Below are 15,854 nucleotides of genomic sequence, written 5' to 3'. Positions count from 1 at the left end.
ACACGGGCCGCCAGTTACACGCGTTTCATGAGCAGCTAGTGACACGTGTTAGATAAGCAGCTAGTGACAAATACGGGCCGGCAGTTACACACGTTATATGAGCAGTTAGACAAGAGCTGGCAGTTACACACGTTATACGAGCAGCTATAAATACACACGGGCCAGCAGTTACACACGTTATACGAGCAGCTATAAATACACACGGGCCAGCAGTTACACACGTTATACGAGCAGCTATAAATACACACGGGCCAGCAGTTACACACGTTATATGAGCATCTAGTGACACACATGGGTCGCAAGTTACACACGTTATATGAGCATCTAGTGACACACATGGGTCGCAAGTTACACACGTTACAGGAGCAGTTAAATTACACACGTGAGCAGCTAGTGACAGACACCGGTTGTCAGTTACACACATTATATGAGCAGTTAGACACGAGCTGGCAGTTCACACGTTATATGAGCAGTTAGAAACACACATTTGAACAGCTAGTGACACACACCGGATTGTAGTTACACACGTTACATGAGCATCTAGTGACACACATGGGTCGGCAGTTACACACGTTACAGGAGCAGTTAAATTACACACGTGAGCAGCTAGTGACAGACACCGGTTGTCAGTTACACACATTATATGAGCAGTTAGACACGAGCTGGCAGTTCACACGTTATATGAGCAGTTAGATACACATGGGCGGGCGGGTCACACGTTATATGAGCAGTTAGATACACATGGGCGGGCGGGTCACACGTTATAGGAGCAGTTAGATACACATGGGTCGGCAGTTACACACGTTATAGGACAGTTAAATTACACACATATGACCAGCTAGTGACACACACCGGTTGGCAGTTACATACGTTATAGGAGCCGTTAGATAGACACGGGCTGGCAGTTACATACGTTATATGAGCAGTTAGATACACACGGGCTGGCAGTTACATACGTTATATGAGAAGTTAGATAGACACGGGCTGGCAGTTACATACGTTATATGAGCAGTTAGATACACACGGGCTGGCAGTTACATACGTTATATGAGAAGTTAGATAGACACGGGCTGGCAGTTACATACGTTATATGAGCAGTTAGATATACACGGGCTGGCAGTTACATATGTTATGCGAGCAGTTAGATAGACACGGGCTGGCAGTTAGATAGACACGGGCTAGCAGTTACACGTTACATACCCGCAAAGATGCCAAGGTGTCACCGCCGTCGCTATGGAGACACCGCACAGGCCCGGGCTGCTCTTTTACCGGTTACCACGATCTTGGTAGGCCGCAGGCGGGTCAACAAGAAGCGTTATCAATCAAAACGGCGACCGTAGCATAACTGGCTCCTCCTATGAAACGGCCAGAGAACCTCTGATAGGTCGTGCGCCCTGTCACTTAAAAAGTAGGCGGGGCGCCGAGCTTTCCAGGTCCCTCTCCAAGCCGTATAAAAGATACAGTAGCATCTAGATTCCCCTCCTGAGGAGGACCTCGGTCCTGTCCTAGAAGAGAGAATAGACTCCACCGACTCTACTATATTTTTTTTACGGCTTGGAGAGGGACGTAACGGCTGTGTTATCACGTGATCTAACTACGCCCTTCGCTGCCGTTGCTAGGCGACCAATCACTGCCAGAGCGTGATTGGCGGGTGACGCAAACCTGCTCACCCATAACCATTGTGGCGAGAACCAATAGCAGGCGAGGGACCCGCCCACTAAAGGTTTTCGTCACCTGGAAAGCGCGCCGCCCTGCCCACTGTTTGAGTGATAGGGAGCTCGACCTATCAGAGGTTCTCTGGCCGTTTCATAGGAGGAGCTAGTTATGTTACGGTAGCCGTTTTGATTGATAACGCTTCTTGTTGTCCCGCCTGCGGCCTACCAAGATCGCGGTAACCGGTAAGAGAGCAGCTAGAGCCTGTGCGGTGTCTCCATAGCGACGGCGGTGACACCTGGCTTCCCGGTAGGTATGTAACGTCTAACTGCCATCCCATAGCCTATGTATCGTGGGTAACTGCCAGTCCGTGTCTATCTAACTGCTCCTATAACTTGTGTAACTGCCGGACCGTGTGTATCTAACTGCTCATATAACGTATGTAATTGCCAGCCTGTGTGCATCTAACTGCTCATATAACGTGTGTAACAGCCTACCTGTGTGATTTTATAGCTGCTCATATAACGCGTGTAACTGCCGGCCCGTGTGTATCTAACTGCTCATATAACGTAATTGCCAGCCTGTGTGTATCTAACTGCTCATATAACGTGTGTAACGGCCTACCTGTGTGATTTTATAGCTGCTCATATAACGTGTGTAACTGCTGGCCCGTGTGTATCTAACTGCTCATATAACGTATGTAACTGCTAGCCCGTGTGTGTAACTGCTAACTCGTGTGTGTTGCTAGCTGCTCATATAATGTGTGCATACTCTCCAACATTTTACACATAAAAATTGGTACAAATAAGGGAAAGGGGCGTGGCCAGGGTACTTTCAATGGGAGTTTGTAAAGCCAAAAAGGTACTGTACCTGTTAAAAAGGTACAGTTGGAGGGTATGCATGTGTAACCGCCAGCCTGTGGGTGTATCTAACTGCTCATAGGGGGACAAATGTATTTACCTTGAGAAGGCATAAGGAAGTGATAAACCAGTGATATGTGCAAGGTGATAAAGGCACCAGCCAATCAGATCCTAACTGTTAATTTACATATTGGAGCTGATTGGCTGGTGCCTTTATCACCTTGCACATAATCACTAGTTTATCACTTCCTTATGCTTTCTCCAGGTTAATACATCTGCCCCATAATGTGTGTAACTGCCGGCCCGTGTGTGTCTAACTGCTCATATAACGAAGAGCCTATGATGCGGCCATGTTTGAGGACGCTATAAGAGGCCACCATGCTTTTGTTACACTCTGGAGCTGCAGGGAAATCCCATTTCTCTATCGTCCTAGTGGATGCTGGGGTTCCTGAAAGGACCATGGGGAATAGCGGCTCCGCAGGAGACAGGGCACAAAAGTAAAGCTTTCCGATCAGGTGGTGTGCACTGGCTCCTCCCCCTATGACCCTCCTCCAAGCCAGTTAGATTTTTGTGCCCGGCCGAGAAGGGTGCAATCTAGGTGGCTCTCCTGAAGAGCTGCTTAGAGAAAGTTTAGCTTAGGTTTTTTATTTTACAGTGAGTCCTGCTGGCAACAGGATCACTGCAACGAGGGACTTAGGGGAGAAGAAGTGAACTCACCTGCGTGCAGGATGGATTGGCTTCTTGGCTACTGGACATCAGCTCCAGAGGGACGATCACAGGTACAGCCTGGATGGTCACCGGAGCCTCGCCGCCGGCCCCCTTGCAGATGCTGAAACATGAAGAGGTCCAGAATCGGCGGCAGAAGACTCCTCAGTCTTCTAAAGGTAGCGCACAGCACTGCAGCTGTGCGCCATTTTCCTCTCAGCACACTTCACACGGCAGTCACTGAGGGTGCAGGGCGCTGGGAGGGGAGCGCCCTGGGAGGCAAATGAAAACCTATTTGGCTAAAAAATACCTCACATATAGCCTCCGGGGCTATATGGAGATATTTAACCCCTGCCAGAATACACTAAAGAGCGGGAGACGAGCCCGCCGGAAAAGGGGCGGGGCCTATCTCCTCAGCACACAGCGCCATTTTCCTTACACAGCTCCGCTGGTCAGGACGGCTCCCAGATCTCTCCCCTGCACTGCACTACAGAAACAGGGTAAAACAAGAGAGGGGGGGCAAAATAGTGGCAAAAATTATATTATAAAAGCAGCTATACAGGGAGCACTTATTATAAGGCTATCCCTGTCATATATAGCGCTTTTGGTGTGTGCTGGCAAACTCTCCCTCTGTCTCCCCAAAGGGCTAGTGGGGTCCTGTCTTCGTTAAGAGCATTCCCTGTGTGTCTGCTGTGTGTCGGTACGTGTGTGTCGACATGTATGAGGACGATATTGGTGTGGAGGCGGAGCAATTGCCTGTAATGGTGATGTCACTCTCTAGGGAGTCGACACCGGAATGGATGGCTTATTTAGGAAATTACGTGATAATGTCAACACGCTGCAAGGTCGGTTGACGACATGAGACGGCCGACAAACAATTAGTACCGGTCCAGACGTCTCAAAAACACCGTCAGGGGTTTTTAAAACGCCCGTTTACTTTAGTCGGTCGACACAGACACAGACAGGGACACTGAATCCAGTGTCGACGGTGAATAAACAAACGTATTCCTTATTAGGGCCACACGTTAAAGGCAATGAAGGAGGTGTTACATATTTCTGATACTACAAGTACCACAAAAGAGGGTATTATGTGGGATGTGAAAAAACTACCGTAGTTTTTCCTGAATCAGATAAATTAAATAAAGTGTGTGATGATGCGTGGGTTCCCCCCGATAGAAAATTATGGGCGGTATACCCTTTCCCGCCAGAAGTTAGGGCGCGTTGGGAAACACCCCTTAGGGTGGATAAGGCGCTCACACGCTTATCAAAACAAGTGGCGGTACCATCTATAGATAGGGCCGTCCTCAAGGACCAGCTGACAGGAGGCTGGAAAATATCATAAAAAGTATATACACACATACTGGTGTTATACTGCGACCAGCGATCGCCTCAGCCTGGATGTGCAGAGCTGGGTGGCTTGGTCGGATTCCCTGACTAAAAATATTGATACCCTTGACAGGGACAGTATTTTATTGACTATAGAGCATTTAAAGGATGCATTTCTATATATGCGAGATGCACAGAGGGATATTTGCACTCTGGCATCAAGAGTAAATGCGATGTCCATATCTGCCAGAAGATGTTATGGACACGACAGTGGTCAGGTGATGCAGATTCCAAACGGCACAAAGGTGTATTGCCGTATAAAGGAAGAGGAGTTATTTGGGGTCGGTCCATCGGACCTGGTGGCCACGGCAACTGCTGGAAAATCCGCCGTTTTTACCCTAAGTCACATCTCTGCAGAAAAAGACACCGTCTTTTCAGCCTCAGTCCTTTCGTCCCTATAAGATCATATCTGCCCAGGGATAGAGGAAAGGGAAGAAGACTGCAGCAGGCAGCCCATTCCCAGGAACAGAAGCGTTCCACCGCTTCTGACAAGTTCTCAGCATGGCGCTGAGACCGTACAGGACCCCTGGATCCTACAAGTAGTATCCCAGGGGTACAGATTGGAATGTCGAGACGTTTCCCCTTTGCAGGCTCCTGAAGTCTGCTTTACCAAGGTCTCCCTCCGACAAGGAGGCAGTATGGGAAAAAATTCACAAGCTGTATTCCAGCAGGTGATAATTAAATTACCCCTCCTACTACAAGAAAAGGGGTATTATTCCACACTATATTGTGGTACTGAAGCCAGAAGGCTAGGTGAGACTTATTCTAAAAAATTTTTTTTGAACACTTACAAAGGTTCAAATCAAGATGGAGTCACTCAGAGCAGTGATAACGAACCAGGAAGAAGGGGACTATATAGTGTCCCGGGACATCAGGGATGCTTACCTCTATGTCCCAAATTTGCCCTTCTCACTAAGGGTACCTCAGGTTCGTGGTGCAGAACTGTCACTATCAGTTTCAGATGCTGCCGTTTGGATTGTCCACGGCACCCCGGGTCTTTACCAAGGTAATGGCCGAAATAATGATTCTTCTTCGAAGAAAAGGCGTCTTAATTATCCCTTACTTGGACGATCTCCTGATAAGGGCATAGTCCAGGGAACAGTTGGAGGTCGGAGTAGCACTATCTCGGATACTGCTACAACAGCACGGGTGGATTCTAAATATTCCAAAATCGCAGCTGATCCCGACGACACGTCTGCTGTGCCTAGGGATGATTCTGGACACAGTCCAGAAAAAGGTGTTTCTCCCGGAAGAGAAAGCCAGGGAGTTATCCGAGCTAGTCAGGAACCTCCTAAAAACAGTGCATCATTGCACAAGGATCCTGGTAAAAATGGTGGCTTCCTACGAAGCAATTCCATTCGGCAGATTTCACGCAAGAACTTTTCAGTGGGATCTGCTGGACAAATGGTCCGGATCGCATCTTCAGATGCATCAGCGGATAACCCTATATCCAAGGACAAGGGTGTCTCTCCTGTGGTGGTTATAGAGTGCTCATCTTCTAGAGGGCCGCAGATTCGGCATTCAGGATTGGATGCTGGTGACCACGGAGCCCAGCCCGAGAGGCTGGGGAGCAGTCACACAAGGAAAAAATTTCCAGGGAGTGTGATCAAGTCTGGAGACTTTTCTCCACATAAATATACTGGAGCTAAGGGTAAATTTATAATGCTCTAAGCTTTGCAAGACCTCTGCTTCAAGGTCAGCCGGTATTGATCCAGTGGGAAAAACATCACGGCAGTCGCCCACGTAAACAGACAGGGCGACACAAGAAGCAGGAGGGCAATGGCAAAAACTGCAAGGACTTTTCGCTGGGCGGAAAATCATGCGATAGCACTGTCAGCAGTGTTTCATCCCGGGAATGGAAACTGGGAAGCAGACTTCCTCAGCAGGCACGACCTCCACCCGGGAGAGTGGAAACTTCATCGGGAAGTTTTTTCCACATGATTGTAAACCGTTGGGAAATACCAAAGGTGGACATGATGGCGTCCCGTCTGAACAAAAAACGGGACAGGTATTGCGCCAGGTCAAGAGACCCTCAGGCAATAGCTGTGGACGTTCTGGTAACACCGTGGGTGTACCAGTCGGTGTATGTGTTCCCTCCTCTGCTTCTCATACCTAAGGTGCTGAGAATTATAAGACGTAGAGGAGTAAGAACTATACTCATGGCTCCGGATTGGCCAAGAAGGACTTGGTACCCGGAACTTCAAGAGATGCTTACAGAGGTCTTATGGCCTCTGCCGCTAAGAAGGGACTTGCTTCAGCAAGTACCATGTCTGTTCCAAGACTTACCGCAGCTGCGTTTGTCGGCATGGCGGTGGAAAGCCGGATCCTAAGGGAAAAAGGCATTCCGGAAGAGGTCATTCCTACCCTGGTCAAAGCCAGAAAGGAGGTGACCGCACAACATTATCACCACATGTGGCGAAAATATGTTGCGTGGTGTGAGGCCAGGAAGGCCCCACAAAGAAATTTCAACTCGGTCGTTTCCTGCATTTCCTGCAAACAGGAGTGTCTATGGGCCTCAAATTGGGGTCCATTAAGGTTCAAATTTCGGCCCTGTCGATTTTCTTCCAGAAAGAATTGGCTTCAGTTCCTGAAGTCCAGAAGTTTGTCAAGGGAGTATTGCATATACAACCCCCTTTTGTGCCTCCAGTGGCACTGTGGGATCTCAACGTAGTTCTGGGATTCCTCAAATCACATTGGTTTAAAACCAGTCAAATCTGTGGATTTGAAGCATCTCACATGAAAAGTGACCATGCTCTTGGCCCTGGCCTGGACCAGGCGAGTGTCAAATTGGTGGTTTTTTTCTCAAAAAAGCCCATATCTGTTTGTCCATTCGGACAGGGCAGAGCTGCGGACTCGTCCCCTGTTCTCTCCCTAAGGTGGTGTCAGTGTTTCACCTGAACCAGCTTATTGTGGTGCCTTGCACCTACTAGGGACTTGGAGGACTCCAAGTTGCTAGATGTTGTCAGGGCCCTGAAAATATGTTCCAGGACGGCTGGAGTCAGGAAAACTGACTTGCTGTTATCCTGTATGCACCCAACAAACTGGGTGCTCTTGCTTCTAAGCAGACTATTGCTAGTTGGATGTGTAATACAATTCAGCTTGCACATTCTGTGGCAGGCCTGCCACAGCCAAAATATGTAAATGCCCATTCCACAAGGAAGGTGGGCTCATCTTGGGCGGCTGCCCGAGGGGTCTCGGCTTTACAACTTTGCCGAGCAGCTACTTGGTCAGGGGCAAACACGTTTGCTAAATTCTACAAATTTGATACCCTGGCTAAGGAGGACCTGGAGTTCTCTCATTCGGTGCTGCAGAGTCATCCGCACTCTCCCGCCCGTTTGGGAGCTTTGGTATAATCCCCATGGTCCTTTCAGGAACCCCAGCATCCACTAGGACGATAGAGAAAATAAGAATTTACTTACCGATAATTCTATTTCTCGGAGTCCGTAGTGGATGCTGGGCGCCCATCCCAAGTGCGGATTATCTGCAATACTTGTACATAGTTACAAAAATCGGGTTATTATTGTTGTGAGCCATCTTTTCAGAGGCTCCGCTGTTATCATACTGTTAACTGGGTTTAGATCACAAGTTGTACGGTGTGATTGGTGTGACTGGTATGAGTCTTACCCGGGATTCAAAATTCCTCCCTTATTGTGTACGCTCGTCCGGGCACAGTACCTAACTGGCTTGGAGGAGGGTCATAGGGGGAGGAGCCAGTGCACACCACCTGATCGGAAAGCTTTACTTTTGTGCCCTGTCTCCTGCGGAGCCGCTATTCCCCATGGTCCTTTCAGGAACCCCAGCATCCACTACGGACTCCGAGAAATAGAATTATCGGTAAGTAAATTCTTATTAATTCCTACATTACAGATTTTTATTATCATCCTTTATATGGCGCCACAAGGGTTCCACAGCGCCCAATTACAGAGTACATAAACAAATGATCAAAACAGTAAAACAACAACTTGCAGTTGAATACAATATACAGTAGGACAAGTACAGGGTATATAACCATAGCTGCATCAGCAGATGACACTGAAATAAGTATCAGGGTGGCAGAAAAACGTGGGATTTGGTGCAGTTAAAGACTATTAAAGTAAGAAAAGGATAAGCACATGAGGGAAGAGGGCCCTGCTCGTCAGAGCTTACATTTGGTGTACAGTACCGTAAGTGACTGACCCTGATGTCTTCTGTGCCCGGAATAGATGGGCGATGCGTCTCCCTCTGTGGCAGAGACTATGGGAGCAAATGACATATATGGAGCTGACAGAACATTGTATTCCCTTCCCTTAGGAGACGTCACCTGAAGACCAGCCATGGAGGTCCCGGTCCTGGAACATATCCGGCACTCGCTACTGAGTGACAGAAACAAAGACCTGATCATAGACAAGCTGCTGAGTCTCACCATGGAGATTATCTGTCTGCTGACTAGAGAGGTGAGAGGCGCTAGATACCTCACTGTTCTATTTACTAGCGGAACTACAGGGGCACAGTGCCCGGGGTAGTAGCAGCTGCCATTCTTTCCATTATAGTGCACCTCTTGTCAGTATACTGTGCAGGCAGCCATTTTGTGGTCTGAACAAGCACTTACTGCCATGTAACCCATCAATTTACTATGAATGGGTGTCAGCTCTGAGACATGAGGCACCAAGTGTCAGAAATGCCTCATATCTTTGTGATGTAACTGGTTCATATCTAACTGGCGATGTTGTTTTATTTATATATATATATATATATATATATATATATATATGTATAATATGAGGGTGTTACTGTATTATATACATAGGGCGGCATCTTACATATTGGTGCTCTCATAGGATTTCATTGTTGTGAGAAAGTCGGGTGACCAGGTGACAGACATCAGCGGCCCCCCTGTGTCAGACAGAAGCAGCGGCACCCAGAGTCCAAACACGGAGGCTCCGCCTCATGCGCCAACAGGGGAGAGGAGCCGTGACAGGAATAGGCGGGCACCTACTGAGGTATATCACAGAGAGACAGGAAAGGTGAGCGCTCTCATTGTACATATAGCTGTATATTCCCAGGGAGAACGCTGTTTGTTTTGTTTGTTCTTTTATTTGTTTAAATAAATGCTGTAAGGGCGTTTGATTGGCGACTGACTTATGTTGTGCTAAAGTGTAACAATACTGATACATCACTGGAGCACTGGTGATTGGTCAGGATGCACTCTGTAATTGATCCCTGACCCATCGTCTGCCATTGTGCCCTGCAGTGTAATGTATTACGCGGTACTCCTAGGTGTGGGGGTAAGTCATGTGACCAGCTCTCCTATGCTGCAGGTGCCTGGGAAGTGTAAGGATGTGGAGGTCTCGTTCTCTGTGACAGAGTGGGACTGTTCAGGCGGACACAATGACGTTGTAATGGACCCTCCGCAGCTGCGTGACTCAGTGGGTAAGAGGACGTCTCTCAGGGTGTGTGATTCTATCCTGTCACTTCTCTCCGCCCCTCTCCCGGCTGTTTGGCTGTTACTGATCACTGCAGTTTAGACCTAATTGGCCTCCATTCCCTCTGCATGTGGGTCCAAAGCGACTGCCAATTCCAGCTGACACCTGATCACGATCTATCGGATGCTGGGGGCTGGTGGAAGGTTGGATGATAAATTCTTCCCCCAGTGTCTCTGGTCATGATGACCCTCAGGGGGTGACATCCCACCCAGATACACGTAACGGTGCAGGGCTGTGATTTACACCCGAGCCCTAGTGACCGGTGACCCTGTGCAGTTATATGTTCTGCTGTTATTACTAAGCATTGCTATATGGCTGTCATTGTCTGTTCTCCCCGCAGGTGAGTGTAGCTCTAGAAGCCCCCCAGGACGATGTGAGACCCCTCTGTACTCTGGGGATTATATAAAGGAAGAGAACCGGATTGTCATAGAGGATTATCAGGTAGCGGGACTGGCTGCATTATCTCTTCTGCATTATGTTACTCTCATATACTTATCCTGTGTATCCTCCTGGTATAGATGCTCGGTGTAATAATATTTCTGTCCTTGTATGACAGGATGAGCCGGGACAAGGGGTGTATCACCCGCATTGTAAGGAAGAGGAGCCCGTCCCTGATCACACCAGCTTAGGTGAGACAGCAGCGGGACTACATTATATAACGGATACATTCGGGGATATTCAGTTGTTTGAAAAGTCAGTTGGGTGTCAGTTTTTTTTCCTATCTAATAGACAGGAAACAACAGACACCGAACCGACTTTCAAACATTTGATTTCCCCCTATGTGTGTTATTGTATACTATATAAATGGCTAATTGGTTAAATATTACAATTTACATTAACTTTCAACATATTGATGTGTATTAAACATTACATCTGTTATTCAAAACTAGCTGAGATACCTGGTGTTATCAGACCTGAACACATATCAACTACATTAATTAGCCTCTAGGCATTGAATTGCATTGATGGAACCTTGTGATCCTCAAGGACCTGGAAATTGTATCCATCTTCTCCCTGTCAAACAAGCATGGATGTTGCAGTGCATCATATGTTCTGTTAGTTTCCGCAATTGAATGACGTCCCCCAGATCCCTATTTGGAGTACAATGTCCCTGATTTGACTTTCTTGGCCAACAATAATGGACAGAAGTCATTCACACCTGCATAACGATGCAGATTAGGAGTGAATGACTGTGCAGGGAGGCGTATTTTCTGACTGTTTGGAATTGGGTATATCAGGAGCAGACTGACTTACAGAACATTAATCAGTATAGCTTCTAAAAACACAGCGGTTTCAAAAATCACCGGAGATCAGAAATCTCTGCAGACCAACATCGGAGACCATGGCTAGTAACTGTCAGTGCTGTGTGACGGGTGATCCTCCAACTCAATACTCCTCTGTTGGCGCTCTGTCTGCCCCCTACTGGTACATATCAGCCTGTGCGTTCAGTGCAGTTTTTGATACTGCGACATAGGGAGTGAAATTGCTTTAATTTTTATTCAGAGACTCCACGGCGTAGTTGGTGGCCACCGTGTAGACCTCCATGGCTCTGACCAAGTTCAGACCTAGACAAAAAACTAACCTACACCCCCTTGCCAAATTTGGTGGAGGTAGGTACAAAACTCTGGCCGTGTATAAAGGAAAAACAAACACATGCACACTTTCTCGCTATGTAGTTATAAAGCAGTCACATAGCAGCTGTGTTATAGCAGGTCATCATTAGCTGTACAGTGATGAAGATTATAGTGTTTATACATTCATTAATAAAAACAAATAGTAACTTTTTTCCGCTTGTGGACGCTGGAACTGTGGGGTATAGAGGTGGCTGTAGGAGTGCGGGCACTGTGTGGATGCTGGAACTGTGGGGTATAGAAGTGGCTGTAGGAGTCTGGGCACTATGTGGGCGCTGGAACTGTGGGGTATAGAGGTGGCCGTAGGAGTCCTGGCACTGTGTTGGTGCTCGAAGCGTGGGTTATAGAGGTGGCTGTAGGAGAGTGGGCACTGTGTGGATGTTGGTACTGTGGGGTATAGAGGTGGCTGTAGGAGTCTGGGCACTGTGTTGGAGCTGGAACTGTGGGGTATTGAGGTGGCCATAGGAGAGCGGGCACTGTGTGGATGCTAGAACTGTGGGGTATAGAGGTGGCTGTAGGAGAGCGGGCACTGTGTGGATGCTGGAACTGTGGGGTACAGAGGTGGCTGTAGGAGTCCGGGCACTGTTGGATGCTGGAACTGTGGGGTATAGAGGTGGCTGTAGGAGCGCGGGCACTGTGTTGGCGCTGGAACTGTGGGGTATAGAGGTGGCTGTAGGAGCGCAGGCACATTAGCATACCTCCCAACATGACCCTCTCCAGGAGGGACACAATGCTCTGCTCCAGGACTTCCCTCTTAATTTATGATTGTCATCACCTGTGCTGAAACACCTTTCTTATCCATTCACCTGTTCAACACGGGTGCCGGCAATCACAAATTAAGAGGCAAGTCCAGAAGCAGAGCATTGTGTCCCTCCTGGAGCGGGTCATGTTGGGAGGTATGCATTAAGACCCTCTGTACTGTGGCACCTATGGCAGCATTAGGTTATTATGTTACTGATTAGTGTATCATTAGCTTCAGCTGCTGCCGGTGTTACAGCTGCTGACACTGTGTGCTAGGAAGGGGGGATAGGTGCTGGGCAGCGCCTCATACTGCCGGCGCCCGTTCCTCCTGCTGTCAGACCTCTGGAGGGATGACCCGGTCACTGCCATAATGGCAGGCAGCCTCTCTGCACGAGACAGCGCTCCAGAGCTATGGCAGTATCTGTCTCTCATCACACTGGATGTAGGGAGCTGTGGTGAGCTGCGCTCTGCACCCGGTCACTGGGCTGGCACACATAAGAGCACAGCCTGCTAAGGGGGCAGGTGATGGATGACGTCAGTCACCTTCCTCACTAAGCTCTGACAGGGAAGACATTGTACAGCTGTATCCTAATTCCTGTCAGTGTATGTAGTGTACTCAGTGCTGGGCCTGAGGAGGAGCCTAATTCCTGTCAGTGTATGTAGTGTACTCAGTGCTGGGCCTGAGGAGGAGCCTAATTCCTGTCAGTGTATGTAGTGTAGTCAGTGCTGGGCCTGAGGAGGAGCTTAATTCCTGTCAGTGTATGTAGTGTAGTCTGCTGGGTCTGAGGGAGGAGGAGCCTAATTCCTGTCAGTGTATGTAGTGTAGTCTGTGCTGGGTCTGAGGGAGGAGGAGCCTGTGTGGTGAGTGGTCCGGCCTGTTTGTGTGAGGGGCCATCTCCCTTATACAGGCGGCGACCTGTACTGACAGCAGCACCTGATTGGTTCGTGGTATATGCACACCCCTTCCTTTACTCCAGCATGGTTGGGGCCATCATACATTGCAGGGGCAGCTAGGGTCTTCCTTACAGCACAGGACAGGCGGGGGATGGCTGAGTGTTGGGTCTTATCTGTAGGTACCAGAGGTACAGCAGGTGCAGGCGTCTTGCCTGGACGAGTAGTGTAACATGGGACATTTCTGCCATTGTCTATACACTTACACAAGTTACTATGTGGTAATTGTGGCCACTGTTCCTGTAACATGTCCAGGCTGAGTCAGTGTGTGACCCTACATGTAACCTTGTACTCGGTGGCAGGCGGTGGTCTCCTCATTACTCAGTAGGGAAGTCCTCACCTCCCCACTGACTGTACATAGAATCACTATACTTACTGTAATGTAATGTTCTGTATCCATTCCCCGCAGGTGGGTGCAGCTCTAGAAATCCGGCAGACCCCTGTGAGACCCCTCTGTACTCTCCGGGCTGTATAGAGGAAGAGAACAGGACTGTGACACAGGAATATCAGGTAGAGGAACCTGCTCTGACCTCTCCTCCTCGCACATCCGCTCCTCATATTGCAGGATATTGTGTTATTCCCATGTCCCCGCCCTGTGTGTGACTCCTATAGAGATGTCCCGTGTAACGTGTGGGTGGGACACGTATGTGACACATGTTCTTGTATGACAGGATGAGCCGGGACACGTGATATATCACCGGCAGTGTAAGGAAGAGGCCGTTCCTGCTGAGATCAGCCCAGGTGAGAGAGACGCAGACGCTCTGGGGATATAATATTGCTGTATGGGGAGAAGTATTTATATTACTGGAGATGTGGCTTATATGTGACGTTACATACATGGGGAGGAAGAGCAGCTTATCTCAGTGTATAACATGGAACACATGACAAGATACTGAGACAGTTGTACATCACAGCCGCCATCTTTACCATGGCGTCTGTTTGCATATTAATTAGCTTTATAATGATATATTATTAATAACACTAATATTAATGTTACTGTCTTTGCTGCCTAAAGCACAACTGGCCAATTTCCGTGTACCCAAGCCAGAAGACATTACATACATGTACACGTAACATATTACACACACACTGACTGATTCAGGTGTGGCTCAGTTTGGTGACGTATCTTGTGTGTTCTCGCCGGTGTGTAATGGACACAAGTATCGCACTGCAGGGATGTTCAGTCACTCACATCTCCTCCCTTGTGGCACAGGTCAGTGAGGGCTGTGAGGATACCGGGTTTTAGTACCAGAATTCGCTAAGTGTGCCCGGTACCCTAGGTTCACCAATCATACAGGAGCAGTGGGTACAGTGGCACCTTTCTGCAGCGGGGTACACTGGGATTCCACAGGGAATATATCGGGGTGTAGATTTGGATCTTGATCCGAGGCACCAACAGGCTACAGCTTTGACTGTTCCCAGGATGCATTGCACCGCCTCCTCTATAGCCCCGCCTCCAGGCACTGGAGCTCAGTTTGTAAGTTGGTGCCTGCGGAGCAGGTCATTAACAGGTGGGGCTGTGCTAGCCAGCCCTGAAAAGAGCTTTTAAGAAGACTTCAAGGGACGCAGCACTTTCTATGTCTTTATGACATTCTGTGCTGCAGCTCCATCACCTCCCCAGCAGCGCTGCATACTCCCGCGGCCGGGTTCCCGAGTACTTGCAGCGGAGGCGCACCGGTTATCAGGCACACCACCGCTGACGCTCTCCTGGATCGCGTGGCTGCACATCAGGGAGGGCGTAAGAGGGTCCCCCAGGTGGGACCCGCCGGTAAATCGTGGTCCCAGGATACGGACCGCGCCATTGGCGTGAACACTGTACTGCACAGGGAACCCACTATATCCACCAGGGCAAAGGGAGCACAGGTTGGATTTACTAAATTCCGTTTGATATAGGCTCCACAGTACCCGGTGGGGAGGACCAGCATAGGGAATAAGGCGCTGACCTGTAGCCCCTCCCGCCATCTACTGCTGGTGTCCCGCCCTGGAGCTGCATTTCTCTCTCCCTCACTCACTGACAGAAATTTTGGTGCCATCTTCACTACTAGCTGGGCTGATCTCCGTGACTACTGGGCACGGTCTCCTCTGTAAAGCCGCCTGTCTCATCAGCGCTGTGCATTTACAGGACACTTAAGTATTCTACATGTCATTTTAGACAGTGTTAGTTAAGAACAAGTGTACTGATACTTGAATATTTAGTACAAGTATTCTGTGATTATACATCCAGTATCTACTATGCATTGTTATATCTATATTCATTTATATCTATATGTACTATTACTAGTCCAGTGCAGTTTTAATGTTTATATGTGTACTGTACATGTGACTGAGTGTGCCTGTAGCTGTTGTGTGGGATTCCATTCTCTTGTATCACATATTGCTATCACTATATTCTGTACCCTGAGGGGCTAGGTGCGGATTACACGGAATATACAATTTGGTATTTTTACTGTGCGTTTCTCTTACGT

At 48.5% G+C, this 15,854-nt stretch overlaps 2 protein-coding genes across 30 annotated transcripts in view; one reads left to right on the top strand and one right to left on the bottom strand.

Moving 5' to 3' along the window:
• Positions 1-1,531, bottom strand: part of LOC134994942 (oocyte zinc finger protein XlCOF7.1-like) — a 189,198-nt gene extending 187,667 nt beyond the window's left edge. For 5 of the 14 annotated variants that reach the window (XM_063951028.1, XM_063951043.1, XM_063951033.1 and 2 more), the window contains exon 1: positions 1,201-1,529. The gene's annotated coding sequence lies outside the window, so the exon portion shown is untranslated. Of the gene's footprint in view, positions 1-1,200 lie in introns of all 14 variants that reach the window. The other 9 variants (XM_063951049.1, XM_063951046.1, XM_063951047.1 and 6 more) reach the window with 5 other exon arrangements.
• LOC134994743 (zinc finger protein 436-like) overlaps positions 1-15,854 on the top strand; it is a 497,924-nt gene that overhangs the window by 325,077 nt on the left and 156,993 nt on the right. For 10 of the 16 annotated variants that reach the window (XM_063951021.1, XM_063951012.1, XM_063951011.1 and 7 more), the window contains exons 1-8: positions 1,571-1,966; positions 8,895-9,037; positions 9,422-9,607; positions 9,902-10,013; positions 10,407-10,507; positions 10,623-10,695; positions 13,799-13,899; positions 14,061-14,130. In XM_063951021.1, coding sequence (XP_063807091.1) covers positions 8,918-9,037; positions 9,422-9,607; positions 9,902-10,013; positions 10,407-10,507; positions 10,623-10,695; positions 13,799-13,899; positions 14,061-14,130 — 763 coding nt within the window. In that variant the 5' untranslated portion in view covers positions 1,571-1,966; positions 8,895-8,917. Of the gene's footprint in view, positions 1-1,570; positions 1,967-1,997; positions 2,092-8,894; positions 9,038-9,421; positions 9,608-9,901; positions 10,014-10,406; positions 10,508-10,622; positions 10,696-13,798; positions 13,900-14,060; positions 14,131-15,854 lie in introns of those variants that run through there. The other 6 variants (XM_063951005.1, XM_063951010.1, XM_063951003.1 and 3 more) reach the window with 3 other exon arrangements.

This window comes from Pseudophryne corroboree, chromosome 2 (genome assembly GCF_028390025.1).
Source record: "Pseudophryne corroboree isolate aPseCor3 chromosome 2, aPseCor3.hap2, whole genome shotgun sequence".
In the NCBI taxonomy this organism is placed as follows: domain Eukaryota; kingdom Metazoa; phylum Chordata; class Amphibia; order Anura; family Myobatrachidae; genus Pseudophryne; species Pseudophryne corroboree.
The sequence above is the reverse complement of the archived record's forward strand: the minus strand, read 5'-3'. Positions and strand labels throughout refer to the sequence as shown.